The following is a 15,423-nucleotide window of genomic DNA, read 5'->3' on the forward strand; positions in this document are numbered from 1 at the left end:
CTTTTATGCCCTTTCGAGTCCCTGACCCCCATTTGTTACATAAACAACAAAAGTAGATGAAAAGAAGCTAGTGGACCAGCTGGAGACTCCAGCTCCTTGAACTGTAGCTTGAAGGTAAGGAAACCGGAATTTAAACCCGGATCAATCTGAACCTACAGCATTTTGACAAGAGGCCTTCAAAGAGAAACCTCCTCTTCCCTGTCTAGTAAATAGCAAGATACAGATCTTTCCAAAATACACTTTAACCTTCTCAGTAATTTTCTAACTTACTGCTCCTGTTCTCTCATCGGTCCTTCCTTACTTTCTGGAATGGCGTTCATTTCAGTAAGCTACTCCTTTCGCTTACACCACCGTGGGAAGAGAAGCAGGCAAAATAACGCCATGGAAAAAAATTCCAAGCTCATTTTGTGAAGTGAGTTCTACTGATTTATTAAAACTCAGGTCCTCAGAGAGGGGGGCAACCAAAACCAATGCAAACAACTAAACAAAATCCAAATGAACCTGAAAAAGTCCTTTCTCCCCCCAAAGGTTCAAACTAAAAAAAGAATGCTTGAAGATTCCCCATGAAATTTTAAGGTTACAGTAGTATAATCTCCAATTTCCTATTCCAAACCATAGACTGGAACTGTGATGGGGCATAAATCCAAATTCAGTAACAGCAGAAGCAAGCTCGTCTTCTACTCAGTTTTCCATTATTACAGATTATTGTTTGTTATTTGCAAGTTGTGATGACAGAGGAATAAATTCTGAATTCTTTTACATAAGGGCCTAGATATTAAACATAAACTCCACATCTCCTATACACATTACATAGGGAGAAATTATGTGAGACTTACCTTCTGAAAAACTTGATAGTTGGATTTAGACCATATGTCAAGCTACAGTAAAAAAAATAATTATATATTAGTACATGTAAAGAAGAAGCTTTAGGGAGAAAAAGAAGCTAAGCAGCTGTTCAAATTAAAAGCCCTGGCAAACGGATCTACAGGCACATGTTTCTCAGTATTCACTATTGTGACCCATTGCCTGTTGCAATCCAAGAAAGGGAGTTAATGATACAAGATTTCCTTTGTATTGCAATGAAGAATGAACATAGTTCATCACAGTTTAAATTAAAAAAAATAATTATATATGCACAAGACCTGTTGCATTAATGTGTTCACTTTAAAAACAGCAAAATCTTCATTTGTATGGGGTTGTGGCTGATCTATGCAAATAATCACCAGCTTCAGTCAGTTTTTAAAATGAGGGCATTTTTACTACGTTTATGCTTGTCTTGTGTCTGAATAAGTGGTTCAGTTACAAACGACACAAAGAACGTTTAGCGGAATTAAGCCAAAGCATTGGTCTACTGGGGCTAAATAAAACATCCCTTAGGAAAGTACATTTACATTTGCAGACAAAAATCACACTAAAAGAAGTTTAAGGTTGTAGAGAACTGCACAAATCCACGACTTAAATATGTGCCAATAAACTAAAAGAACAAAATTCAAATAAGTTTTATTAGCCCCAGAAACCAGAAGGTAAGGCTGTCCTTATCAAACAACCAAATGGCTCACATGTTAAACAATTTCAACTGAGATGCTAATGCTCTTTTAGCCCAGTCCTGTGGAATATCTTGTACTCTGTCAAGGAAAAGCAGCAGGCAAAACGAGGAACTTCCATCAATCCCAGACTTGCAAATCACTTTTTTTTCCCCTGCAGATCCCAGTGTACTCAACCATTTCATATGCACAAAACTAGTCATAGGAAAGGTGCATAGGAAAGCATTAGCCTCAGGAATATTAGTCTAGACAGAAGAAAATAATTTCTTTGGAGTGAATTTATGAAGCAGGTATAGCTCCTCTAGTGCTTGGTAACATGGTTGGACACGTTTTCTCACAGCGGGGGGATTATGTCTTTTACTGTAAGGTACAACTGATTATTTTCATTTTGTCTTACGTGCCCATAAGTCCTAGCTGAAATTACAAGTCTTTTAAAAGGCACAGAAAGAGTCTGACATGAAGAAGTCATATGAAGTGAGTAAAACAGATTAGAGGTGGCTGAAGAAGGAAAGGGGGAAGGATGCTGAACCCAAGTAATTAATTCACATTGCTAGAAATGCTCAGAACACTGAACTTCTAGTTCCCATTCTTTTAAGAGTAACACCGTTAAGCAGCCCAATTCTAAATACTGGTACAGAAGTGACCCTTGAATCCCCAGTCCTCACAGTCTAGACAGGAGGCAATGTTAAAGACTTCAAAAAACACTTTGGGACAGATGTTTCATGGCTTAGTACCTCTGCCCTTGCCGTAAGACAAAATGCAGCTGATGTCTCAGTGCTTTTTCCAGGTTAGATGAAGACAGAAGCACCCTGAGGCATGTACCTACAAACCTTCCACAACTACAGCCTCTTGGTTCCACCCTCACAGCCAGTGTGAACACCAACACCACTCACACGTGAGTCCACGAGCAGCGGTTCAGCCTGGACTTGGACCTGAGCTTCATTTACACTGGAATAAACACCTGAATTACACCGTAATAACTTCCTTGGCGGGAAGGAAGCATTGCATCGCCATATTAGAAAAGTCTACGTTTCAAAACAAAAAAATCAATGCACATTTTTAAAAAACTGTTTTCATCTAATTTAAGGCTTTCTTTGGACTGCAGACAGAGTTGCTATAATTGGAGAATATATATGGTTTTGCTAATCTCTAGTGATCAAACGAAGTATGTGATCCTCTCTAGTTAGACTCAAAAAAAAAAAGTCCACTTCAGATGGTGCATTAAGATAAATCCAACAGGTTCTGAATTTTCATTAGCTGGCATGAAGATTGAAAAGCTGAAGAGTAATGAATGTCTGTCTTACAGACATGATGTTTTCCAACTTAAAAAAAAAAAAGAAAAAGAAAAAAGAAAAAGGCACCCCCCCCCCAACCACATGCATACATCCTAAATGACTGCCCACCTTTCCCCTGAAACTGAGGATTAAGGCAGAGGCAGATTAAAGAATGTATCGTTATAGGTCTATTATTCTTCAACTTTTCACTTTCAATCAAGACACACATTTGTAACTAAAAAACTGCTGAAAGCACACTTTCAGGGCATCCTCTGCATGAGAATTAAACTGGGGCTTTTTTTCCCAGCGCCCCACTCTCCCCACCCACCCCCAGCATAAGTAACAAGAGGCCATTTTCTGAAGGTCGTCTGAACGATTTCAAAGGCGATAACAAATCAGAATGTTCCCTGCATCTAATATCAAACAGGTCCGGTGCCAACACTTATTAGAGAAATCGGATTCAACCCCCCCTTCACCCAAACACACACACATCCAGCTTTGAAGTGGAAAGAATGCAGGGATCAGAAATTACCCGAGAGACAGCTCTGCCTGTCTTTGAAGCTTTTCCTTTGATACCACTATTTCTTTTCCTCTCTTACGCTAGGAGGCTAAAAGCTGCCTTTTCTTATTGATATGGGGTAATTAATGAAGCCATAGCATTAACATAACCCAAGTTCCTTAACACGATAATTCAACAGAGACACTTATGTTGCTTTAGTTAAGTCTAACAGATGCAAAAATAGGAATTTGGCTAGGCAGCAATGCTAAGTACCCACTCTAAATATGCCCTGTCAAGGTGGTTCTTGGTCTCCGCATCCAATGCAAGGCATGGTGTTGTTATGCCAGAAAAATCCCAATATGTTTTTGTTTTTATTGGCAGACTAGGGCTACTAATGGCTCAGCTGACAATACACCTGCCCTGCAAGGGTGAGCTGCATAGCTTCATTTATTCAGGAATCAGGACAACACTAGTAATTAATTACTATCCACAGTTAAATTTCAATGCACAATGAGTGTGTCAAAGTTTGAAATTAAGGGTGGCACAGTGCCATCACTAAAACCACGAGGCTAATTAAAATGCATCAGTATGTGGTGGACACAATGGGTTAGTACGGCAAGCAAGAGAAACTGCAGAGGGATCAGTGTACAGAACCCACCACAGGCTGCCAGATCTCACCTATTGTTTTTGCAAAGTGTCACCAAAAATGTCCAAGTTATGCAGCTGGCAACTTGGCAAAGACATTCTGCAGCATTTGTGAATAATTCATGAGAGAAGTGCATGAAGCACTTAAGAAATGCAATGATTCTTTGTATAAGCAAAGCTTGAAAATAACCCCCCAAAACATAGTGTCTTACGTTTACTCACTGCAAGACTTCTATTTTTTCACCTTAATTTTGGAAGTATTTAAATCCGTGAGAGGGAGTACCCAATTTAACCAGACTTCAGTACAGCAGAAACCACGTGAAGTTTTCACAGAAGCACCTGTCAACCTACACAGCACAACGTACAAACACACATCAAGCTAAAGCAACCCGGACACCGCACTGTCAGCTCTCCTCTGTAACTGCTAGTGTGCTACCATGCACAGTTCCATGACTAGGAGAAACACCCATATTTGGTTTTTTCTAGAATTGCCCGACGTTAATGGACCAGAAGACCATCAACACCTGTGCTGCTTGCACTCATCTCTTCCTTTTTTCTTCCCAGTAATGCAAAATTTGCTAAAACAGTTGCACTTTCAGAGATCAATGACTGCTCCCCTGACCTACAAGCAAAATCACTGGCCTCCTCTGTGCACAGGCCATTTTTCACTTACTGTCTGTGCGATCGTCCGGTCTCCTGACAATAGCCATTCCTTCTTTTGTTGAATACTGCTGAATATATTTAGTTGCCCCAAACCCCGCTCTACTTGGAGGGCAGCCCCCACTGAATTTCACTTTTGTTACTTAAAGGACTTTGACTCGTGCACTTAGGAGGATGACTCGACGGACCCTCATTCAGCTATTTAGAGTGTAAAAAAGCACGACGACTTGGCCAGTGTCCCTTCTCCAACATTGCTTACAGAAAAGACGAAAGATGCCATATTGTACGATATCACCTAGTTAATCTTACCGCTGCTATTTACAAATATTAAATGCTTCCTAGGAATACATAAGCTAACCCCCAAATCAGCAGTTACTGTGTAAACTGCTCTCTGGAAAAACGATCACCTCCTACTGTGGATCCTGAGGGTTCTCTGTATTTTTGTTATTTAATAATGATGATACTTGCTGATCTTTCTCCTACTCTTCTGTGTCTCTTCTGACTGCTGGTGCATTCTTCCCTCTATCATGCTAGAAACTGAGAAACCGGAATAGTACGGTGAAACCTTACTGGAGTACTTCCCCAACAGCATCTGTTGTGACAGGGAAGGAATTGGAATGGACTATGTTTGCAATTGACTGTAATCGCTCATTCCCAGCAGGCACAATAAGGAAAGCGAATCATTGCAAGAGCACAATCTTATTCTTGTTCTCCAATTACCAGTGTAGTTAATTAGTGAAAAAGAGGGAGCTTACTGTTTGTCAATATGTGCTCCAGTTGGCAAAACTAGCAAGCTACGCATTTATTCAAGCTTCCAAGCCAAATTTACTCATGATTTAGAGTGGCTGCAAGTCCAATTCTACTTAAGACAAATGAAATGGTCCTATTTATTCCAAAAACGCAGACCTTCAGGTCTGCAAAAGCCCTGGGATGGCCCAATGGAACAGCAAACTGCCACGTAAAGGTCACAGGTTCACACAGTCTCGTGGGAGCAGTCACATAGCCTGGCTTTGGACACGGAAAGCTAAATCGGGAGAAAACAGACTCCCCTGCAGACTGGCTTAAAGCAAGAAAATAAGCCAGGTGTTAGCACCGATGCTCGGGAGAAGCTGAACGGCTCCCCACTGACAGCAGACAAAGGTTAGTACCCTGTGCCCAAAGCTGGCCTCGGTGAGTCCTGCTCTCCCCCTCGCAGCAAACTATGGCAGAGACACAGTTCACAGCTCTCCAGAGAGTCAACCTTGAGCTAAACAGAAGCCCAATGCCAGATGCCGAGTTTCAGAAAGGAACTCTTTTACTTATGCTTTTCAGCACATATAGCATTCCTGTATTTCAAGGGAGCTTCAAAGGAAACTGGATTCATCAGAGGAAAGGAGCACACCCAAATTAAGTGTGACACAGGAATCCATCAAGCACCGCCAGAGCTCTTTAGGCAGACTATCATTTCACTTCCCATCAGAACTTGGGGTGAAGAGGGGCTGGTGCTCCAAGTCTGTATTTATATGCTAATAGACAGGGAGTATAGTGCAGCTGCTTCTGCGGCAAAGCAGTATTTAAACCTGCATATTTGAATAATGCAAATCAAAATCAGGCAATTTCTATTTTACTACTTCTTAGGCCAATCCCCCGCCCTTCGAGCGAGAATTTCTCACCTGGGAAATACATCTGTGCTATTTACTTCAGCACATCAGCTCCTGGCCCTTTCTAGAGAACAGAGGTTCAAGCTCAGAGCCGCTGAACTCTGGGTCAGCACACAACATGCTTCTGTGCGCTAAACCACAGTTACCACTTCTGAAAGGAAAAGAAGTCTCACCTCATTATAACATGGCCTATGGGTGCCAAGTACGCATCCTGATATAATGAACTTTTTATTTTAATAGGCTTCATAATCAGAAGAGAAAGCTCCAGAGAGAAAATGTGAAACATGGAAGTATTTAGTACTGTTACTGGCAAAGGAGAGTTCTGGCGGATGTCTCGGTAAGAGAGACAATTCCACCCTGAAAAGGGAAAGAAGCTGAGCTGAAGGCCATCAGGTCCCGTCACCATCTCCTGATGTGCTAAAGAGAGCCATATGGAGCCTGTGCAGGCAGAAGAAACTGGAAGGTTCAAGCAGGGTGAATTGTTTATTAAACAAATCGCTTGTGGAAACAGGTAACACTGGCTTGAATAGCCGCTGCTCAAGGTGGGCTATTATGGACAAGCAAATTATTGAGGACTACCTACCAGCGAGTCTCACCATTGCGTTTATCAAGTTGAGCACAAAACTAGCCCAAGATTTCCCAATGGCTCTCAAAAAAGAGAAATCTGAACCTTGGGCTACTGATGCACTGGTACACTGAAAAAATGTTTTCTCAGCAGATAGTACTAACAAGGCAACTGGTGTCTAAGGTGATAAATTAGAAATTCAAGCAAGGGCTTCAAAGCTTAGAAAGAAGTCAGACATTTGGGTATGAAAAATCCAGGCAAAGTATGATAAATGTAAACCAGAGCATTCTGCAAAAGATCCACAGAGTCTTTTGACAGTTTTATGTTTCTAGCTTACTTGTGATGGGATTCCTGGAATTCTCTGTCCTTTAAATACCAGATAAAAATAAAATTTAAGGTTGCTGGATATACACTAACCTACCTTGCCATCTTCAGTATAGACATTTTCACTGTAGCCTTTTACAATCGTCCGGTCAATGAAGAGGCTCCGCATCACCACTATCACTTTTAACACTTTTCCTAAGGTAACCTGTGAAGAACAGGAGAAGGACAAAAACAAGCTGAAGGAGAGTTGGTGGTGTCTGAATTCATAAGACCATGAAGTTAACAGCTTAAGCTGATGCAATTTCAGTTTTCAATATTTTATAGACAGACCAAAATAAAAGATCTAAAACCAGTATGTGTTATGAGGAAGAGATAAAACCATAAAGTGCAAAACAAACAAACGTTCATTTGCAACTGAAAATGTATGAATTCACAGCATTCCCTTGTGTAGACATGACACTGCCAAGCAACTCTCTCAATTTTATTAACACCACAACTCAATAACTTGTCAAAAACAATGAGCGAATGTGATTATTTTCGATGTATTTGATACTCTCCAATACAAGGCCACTTAGAGAAAAATAATTTGAAAGAAAAATCACTCTTTTCATGCTGGCTTTTAAAAGCATGCCATGAGTTTAATGGAAAATATTTTAGGTCCAACAAAAAATTTAGAAGGGAAGTATAGCTAAAAAGTAAAAATGTTACACTTTCAAAGGTTTCATTTTCTTTTGTGAAAGTGGTAAAGTGTAAAGAATAAAACTAGTATCATGAAAAATATATAGGGTAAGTCATGAGCATAACAACCGGAATAAGCCTAAACTGTATTATTGACCAAAATGCAATAATGAAGGCATTTTAATCTAAAAATCAATTTACATTTCAAAGATGAACTTGCACTCCAATATTGTTAAGATGTCTAACAATAATTCTTTGTGTTTTGTTATACAGAGATTATTACAGAGTTTTTCTTCACCCACAAAAGCATAAAGCTGAGATAAAAAAGAAACAGTTAGGTCATTTTAACATTCCCCAACCAGCAGCGGCTCATTTTCTACTGTGTTCCACTATTTCATTCAGTATGGATTAACACACACTAGAACAATTGCGTTTTTACTGCTAACCTCAGCAGACAAATCCATGCCCAAGGAAATCAGTCAACATGCATCTTTATAGATTTGTTACCTCTTTTTCCTTTTTAACCTCTGCTAATGACTCCTACCTACCACCCTGTTGCAACACGAGTAACCTCAGCTTGATGCTGACTAAGAGACTAAAGGGCAGGTCAAGTCTGAAGTGCCAAGATGCTTCTCCCCACCGAGGAGGAAGACAAAATCTAGCACAAAGACTCCATCTCAAAGCTGACGCAGGGACCATCATGCTGGAGGAGGGTTAGGAGGGCAAATGGTGGTAGGAATGGGGTGATGATACAGAACTTTGCAGAACAGTTACCCAAACTACCATAAATATTGCTTATTATAATCACTGTATAGGCAGGGTAGAATCACAAATCCTAGAAAGAAATGATGACAACTCTTTGGCATGGGACACGGAGAAAGCAACTCCAGGAGAGAAGGGTCTACACAACAGGGAAGAACAAGTTGACAGCATGAGAGAGCACAGGGAAATGAGAAGGGAAAAACGACGAGTCAATGATAAGACTTGAAAAAGAGAGGCTGCTAGGCAAGAACACAAAAGAAAAAGGTCAGAAAAATTTTTGAAGAAAAATGTTCCAGGCTGAAGGGGGGTAACTTCTACCTGAGCCATGCACATACCATGACTGGCTTTTTCTGATTCCTACCTTCTTACAATAGATTAGGGGGTTCTGAACATGTATGGAACACCATATTACGATATCCGGAGCTGTGGATTTGGGTCTACATGTAGTATCTTGCTAGGATACTCTGTAATAAGACCTAATTGATCTGCAATTAAAGGAAACTGGCAGTCATTTCAGCACCTTTCACCGTATCAACCAAGTTAAAAATACAAAGTCACAAGCCAGAGGTGCCCCATTTATGATGCTGATCATCCACTGGAATCAGAAAGACAGTTTTGTCATAACTGCTAAGATGAGGAAATGGAGTCACTTTGAAAAAAAGTTGTCAGCACATTTAGAGTTAACAGGTTTTTATTTTTCTACCTTAGTAAGACTGGCAATTTGCTAGGACATAGGTCTACTGGGAGAACTGAGTCTTATGACTTCATGTCAGTCATCAACCCTACACAGTAAAATTAAAAGGAGGAAAATAAGAAATTTTAAACAACAAGTCTTCTTAATGGAAGAGCAAAAAGGCTACCCTACAAACACCCAGACCCAGCTTTATGTATAATATTTTCTAGCTCCACTGCCTTCACACATTTTAGTTGATGCTCACTTCTTTCCCCTTCCCTTACGTACTGCATGCATGGTATCTCACATTGCTGCCAGGTAGAAAAAAATAAAATGGATTAAGTTGATCTGAAGCCTGTGTGGGACATGCCTGAAAATCCTCAGAGTGAACAGTAGAATGTAACAAGCTGAAAAAATCCCATGTTTGGCACTCCAGTGTGCTTGCGTATACTTATTGCTGGCCTCAAACCTTCCCACAAGATTTACCAGTACAAATCTTCCAAAAATGCTTCTGCATTTGCTCATTGCCTCTTCCCAGGTCATCTGTTTTCATACCCTTCCCATGATTCACTCCACACTTCCAGAACCTGTCACAGCTCAGAGCCCAGCTATCATCCATCACACAGCACCGAAAGGTCATATTCTGCAGACTGGTCCAGAACAGCAGCCTCGACCACCCACTTCGCTTGAATGCCAAAAAAGCAGGGTTCTGCTGTCTCCCACACGTAAGGAGCTGTGTAAACCTGTCCTGAGAGGGGTGTCTTAAACCACGAGCTCCCCGAGGAAGGCACTATGGTTCCAATCTCAACTTACACAAGGGTTAGTGCAAGGGGGTCCTCTCTGGGAGCAGGGGCACACAGGCACCATGGTAATACAAATACAGAACACATAGCAGCTTTGGCCAGGTTGTTGGGATTAGCTCTTACAGTGCTCTTGCACTGAAGCAGAAAACTTTTGTGCCACTGTTGTTTTGACACGGGATTCCTGTAGATACTGCACTGGCTGGAAAAGAGATCAGGACTTTCAGTTGATTTTTGTAACTAAGCATAGCTCAGAGAAATTATAGTTCATCATTTTAACAGCATTGAAAGAATGAGGCTAGTAGTACAAAGAATGAACAACAGCCTGTCACTAGACTGGAGGATGTTGTTAGATTTGGAAGCCAAAAGTATGCTCCACAGCTATTTTCAGGGTAAAGCACATTCTGTGTTATACTCAATAAACAGGATACCCTTTCTCCGCCCCACCGGCACTTCCCCCCCCCCCCGCCCTTTAATAATCAAGACTTGTAATTGTTTTCAGGACTTAATGTTTTTGGTCACCTCAACTGTATTTTACAAATCACATTTTCCAGCACACCATTTTCTTTCAATACGGGCTCAACTCAGCTAACCGGAGTCCCTGTTCAGAAAAGATCTACTTATGGAATATAATTTACACCTATAGTCATACACAACTGTGTCCCTACAGATTACCTGAAAGGAGGTAATAAAAAGCTAATGGCTCTGGTAAAAAAAGTAATTTGATAATTCTACTCTGAGCTCCAGTAGTGCAGGTCTCTCCTCCTAGAGGTAAAGAGTCACCCAGATGGTCCCTGTTTAATGGCCACTGAAATGTCCCTGCATTCCCACAAATACCAACGGAAACAAACTTCTTCCATTACACAGAAAAGATACCTTTCAATTGTAACAAAAAGGCAACAATTTCCTTTCTAAGCCAACTTCTCCTATTAAATTTCAACTTCTTCTGTCGATATCCTGTTAAGACAGCATTTGGCTTTTTAGTATTTTGCCTGAAGGATATATGCCAACTCGTCCTTGATGTAGAAAATTTTAATTCAAATCAATACATGTACAAGGTCACTTTAAAATTCAATTAATATGAATGAAAAAACATGCCCCACAGTTCTGTGAGCTGAAAATGGAACAGTTGCAAGTTAAATACTTCTGTAGCTTCTGTTTTGGTCTGTGTAATAACAATGTACTTCTAACTCCCTTTTAACTAAAGTATACTAAATTCAGACAGTAAAGTTATTCATAAATCCCCTGCTTCCTAAAATGGCAAGCTCCAGAAGAAGGTAGGACAGGCAGCTGATTGAAATCTGCAATATTATGCAGCTTTTCTGACAAAGATATATAAAATAAAAATCTTCTCAAAATATCCCAGTTTTAAAAATATTTTGTCTATCACCAAGATAATTCTCAAAGAGCATATGACAAGACACTGTATGCCAAGAAAGGGAGGGGGGGGAAACAGAATAATCAGTGAGAATGGCTTAGATAATTTCTTGTAAGAATGCTGAAAAAGTTCCCATTTAACATCACTTATGGTTGGAAAAGAAAGAATACCTCTCCAAATAAGTCAGAATCACGGCCAAAATGAGTTGACAAAATGAAAAGGATGAAAATTAATTTACCATGCCAGAATTCTGCCTGGAGGAAATAGCTTGAAGTCGCCCCCGCCCCCCTTTAATTTTGCCTCTTCACTGAGACTAATACCACATGAAAAGTCCTTTTATAAGCAATTTAAAAAACACATTCAGAAATACTCTTTCTTAAAATTAATTTAAAAGTTTGGTATTAGTAAAATGTATGCTGAAAACACCATGCTCCAACACTTTTCAAAAAATTCCCAAAGCTGCAGATTTCCTCTCAGCATTCCAGGGAATTTGCTGCTGATTTGAGCTGCAGATGCTCTGCAATGCAGAGCTAGAAGAAAGAAAACATTATTTTCCGTTAACGTGGGTACCTCCCTGCTTGTATAAAAAGGAGCACAAGTTGGTACATGGTTTTTTATACACCTTCAAAAATAATAAGGCAACATGAAAGCAGAGATGTAACCAAGCTGTACATGCAGCCAGCAAAAGGCCATGCAGCTCCTCACCATACAGCCAGCCATAAGCTTGTCCTCCCACTTGTGTATCTATCTTACTGATCAGTACAATGCCTGGAAATCATATTTATATATATATTGAAAAATAAGGTTCTGTCAAGTCTGGCTGTTTGGGTTTTTTACTTTTGACTAGTAGGTTTTTTTTTTCCTAGGTCTCATCTGCTGCTAGTACAAATGCTGCGCTTTGCCTCACATGCTCATTATTCTTTAATGATGCCTATTTGTAAATAGCAAGATAAGATGCAATTAAGCCATTAGAGTCTAAATAAACAAACATACTAATTAGATTCTTTACAAGGATTTATTTTTTTATCTAAAGGATGGAATTTACCTTTCATTAGTCTAACCTAATTGCAATAGTGCACGATAAAAAGTCAACATAAATGAAGGACTTAAAACGATTTCATCATATTAAGGATGAGATGGTGATCCTCTCCCTTGGTAACATGGCATATCGTCTTAATAGGGTGACAAACCGGCACAGGATATCGTTCAAAGGTTAAAAAGACAAATTTTGCCAGTGGCCAGACACACTTACAGAAGAATGACAGTAGCCCAGCATTGCTACAGATGATGAAATGGATTCTGTCTCTTTTTTTTCCATTTTAAATTATAACACACTGGGAATTTTACAGGGATGAAAATTACGGCTGATCTTGCAGAATATAAATTTATGGGAATGTCAACACAGACCTGTGAACCTTTGGGACTGGACAGCAACCCTGGGGCACTGTGACCCTGTGGAGGGGGCAAAGCTGAGGACATTCCTCACAGGTCTTTCTCTACTTTTTCTCGCTCACTTTCCCATCAAAAGACTCTTCCTCATCTTCCTCATTTGTATATTACACAAACAGAGAATAATTTAAAATTTACTTGCCATCCCCTGCTCACATACTTTCTTGATTCAAGACATTCTGCCTCCACAGATGTGACCTCAAATGCTGGATTAATGCTTTTTAAGTGCTGGTTCTCCACCTCGAGAAAAACTGCAATCACAACCGTCCCACTATGAGTGCAGAAGTGATTCCTCAAGATCCAGCTCACACAAGAGATCCTTAAACGCCCCAAAACGTAGCTAGTATCTCCAAGGGAGTAAACCACTAAATGAATATTCATCCTATGTGCCTAAAATTAGGTGGCTATGCCACCAAACATGACCATCAGATCTACAGCCCTACCACGAACCTGCCTACCTTTATCCAGTGCCTACCAGGCACCAGTTCCCCAACGAACCACCAGCCTGGAAAGGAGGAACACTTCCACTGCTAAGTGTTTTGAGAAGAGAGATTGTTTTGAAAACAGCAGCATTGTTTCCAACCAAGCAAGACATCGATACCAATTCCAAATCACTTAGTAAATTCTGCGCTCCCCCTCCCAGTTCTCTAACATCAGGGTCTCTTGCACAGAAGTCAGTTTGGTGGCCTTTCATAATGGGCAAATAATCAATTTCAGAATCCATTTTTCCAACAGAAAATAATAATGATCTTATGTAAAACACTGATAAACAAAAATGAGACAGAAGAAATTATTCAGTTTTAGTGAACAGATGTCTAGCCTATTTGCAATTAATACAGCCCACTTCCATACAATCAGACTGTTTAGAATGCTTGGAACAAGACTTGAAAGTTCCAATGCCAATGTGTCTGATTTTATGGAAAATGAATAGAATTGTATAAAAACATGTTTCATTTTTTTATATGAGATCTGTTAAAAATCTAGACATCAGTACAAATTTATAAAATTAATTTATCATCAAAAATTTGTAAAGTAACATGAAAAGAAGAAATAATAATTTCTGCCATGAGCTTTGGTTTGGCAGAAACAATTCCATTTTTCAGACTGGAAGTTACACATACAATTATGCCTAACAAACAGGTCAATTTACAGAAAACTATTCCATTATCTTTAAGAATATTAACCCGGTGTTTGTTACTTCTGTAGCAGTGCTTTTACAAAGCTTTACAAACACTGGGGATACAATTTTAAAGACAAAGCAGCTCCCAGATGAAGACAGGAGAGTAAGTTGATACACCTGATGAGGACTAGCCAGGTACATGACCTAAGGAAGTCATATTTGCCAACTGGAAAATCGGGGCTAATGTTTACTGTTCTCTAAAACATTTCTGATCTTAACAAATGAATGAATTGTACACAGGAATTGTTTCACAGAAAAAAAATATTCTGAGTTTTGATAATGGAAACAAGGTGTGTGAAACAATCACATAATAATCACACCATCAAATTATTTTATTGGAAAAATAATGTATTTCTAGGAATGCAACTATCATTCAAAAAAAGCGCAAAAATCTAGGTATTTTTCATTAATTAAAAATCAGTTTGTGTTTTCTTAAGATACAAGATGAGGTTTATGTTATTTACAATTCCTGGCATTTGACCAACAAAATCTCACAAGAACCTTAAGGACTCTGCAGTTCCCTCTGCTGCTGCTGGAAATTAATTTTGCGTAACACTGTTATTAAAGCTGATATAAGTCTATGTTTAGTCTTTTTCATGCATAGTGCGATTAAAAGATTAATTGAAAAATCACTAGTGAAGATTGGGATTAAACAGCACCTTGAAATGCCACGATAAACTGCTTTTAAAATCAGTGGAGGATTTCACACAGCTCTGAAAGGTATCAATTATTTATGTGTTTGGTCTGTGTAGCATAAATCCAGACTAATGAGGTACAATTGCTGTATATAAATCTAAAGCATAAACCCCCCTCCTTATTGTCTGGAGGAAGTAGCAACCTCAAAGGACTAGGAGGCAGCAACCTTTCAAGACACAGCATTCATGCTCTCAGGAATAGTTTCTTTTGCTTTTTCCTTAAAGTTCTCAGCTAATGGGAGAGCTGTACCCCAGTTAAGGAGAACCCAGCTCAACACAAAGGTTACTCGTTAGACAATTTTGACCAGCAGGCTCACACAGCTGCTAATTATTCCTCTTGAAACACTGGATGAATCTGAGCCCATGACAGTCCCACCTCTACAGCTAAGGACATATGCGGATTTCCACGTGCACATGAAATTGTAGAGTCTGGGGCTGAAACTTTCTGTATTAGGTCTTTAGCCCTAAAGATGCTGTGTTTGGCAAAGTTTCCAGCTATTCTGAAATTTCAAAAAAAATCTCACAGGCACTCCCCTTTTCCCTTCTTCCCCATCTCCTTCCAATCATTTGCACATTCTTAAAATATATGTAGTGCTTACCAGTGCCTTTGAAGACAAACACATGTTTTTTCTGGTAAATGGAATGATTGAGTTTAAA

The 15,423-nt window shown here is 39.6% G+C and overlaps 1 protein-coding gene and 1 long non-coding RNA gene across 2 annotated transcripts in view; both read right to left on the reverse strand.

The window, feature by feature from the left end:
* MED27 (mediator complex subunit 27) overlaps window positions 1-15,423 on the reverse strand; it is a 94,219-nt gene that overhangs the window by 11,099 nt on the left and 67,697 nt on the right. The window contains exons 5-6 of the mRNA XM_080403042.1: window positions 7,249-7,356; window positions 837-878 (exon numbers count right to left, since the gene is read on the reverse strand). Coding sequence (XP_080259168.1) covers window positions 837-878; window positions 7,249-7,356 — 150 coding nt within the window. The remainder of the gene's footprint in view (window positions 1-836; window positions 879-7,248; window positions 7,357-15,423) is intronic.
* LOC308069915 lies at window positions 434-829 on the reverse strand. Its single transcript, XR_013930557.1, has 2 exons — window positions 700-829; window positions 434-669 (listed from the first exon to the last, which is right to left on the reverse strand). It is a non-coding gene; the product is annotated as an uncharacterized lncRNA (long non-coding RNA).

This window comes from Falco punctatus (assembly GCF_963210335.1).
Source record: "Falco punctatus genome assembly, chromosome: 9".
Lineage (NCBI taxonomy): Eukaryota > Metazoa > Chordata > Aves > Falconiformes > Falconidae > Falco > Falco punctatus.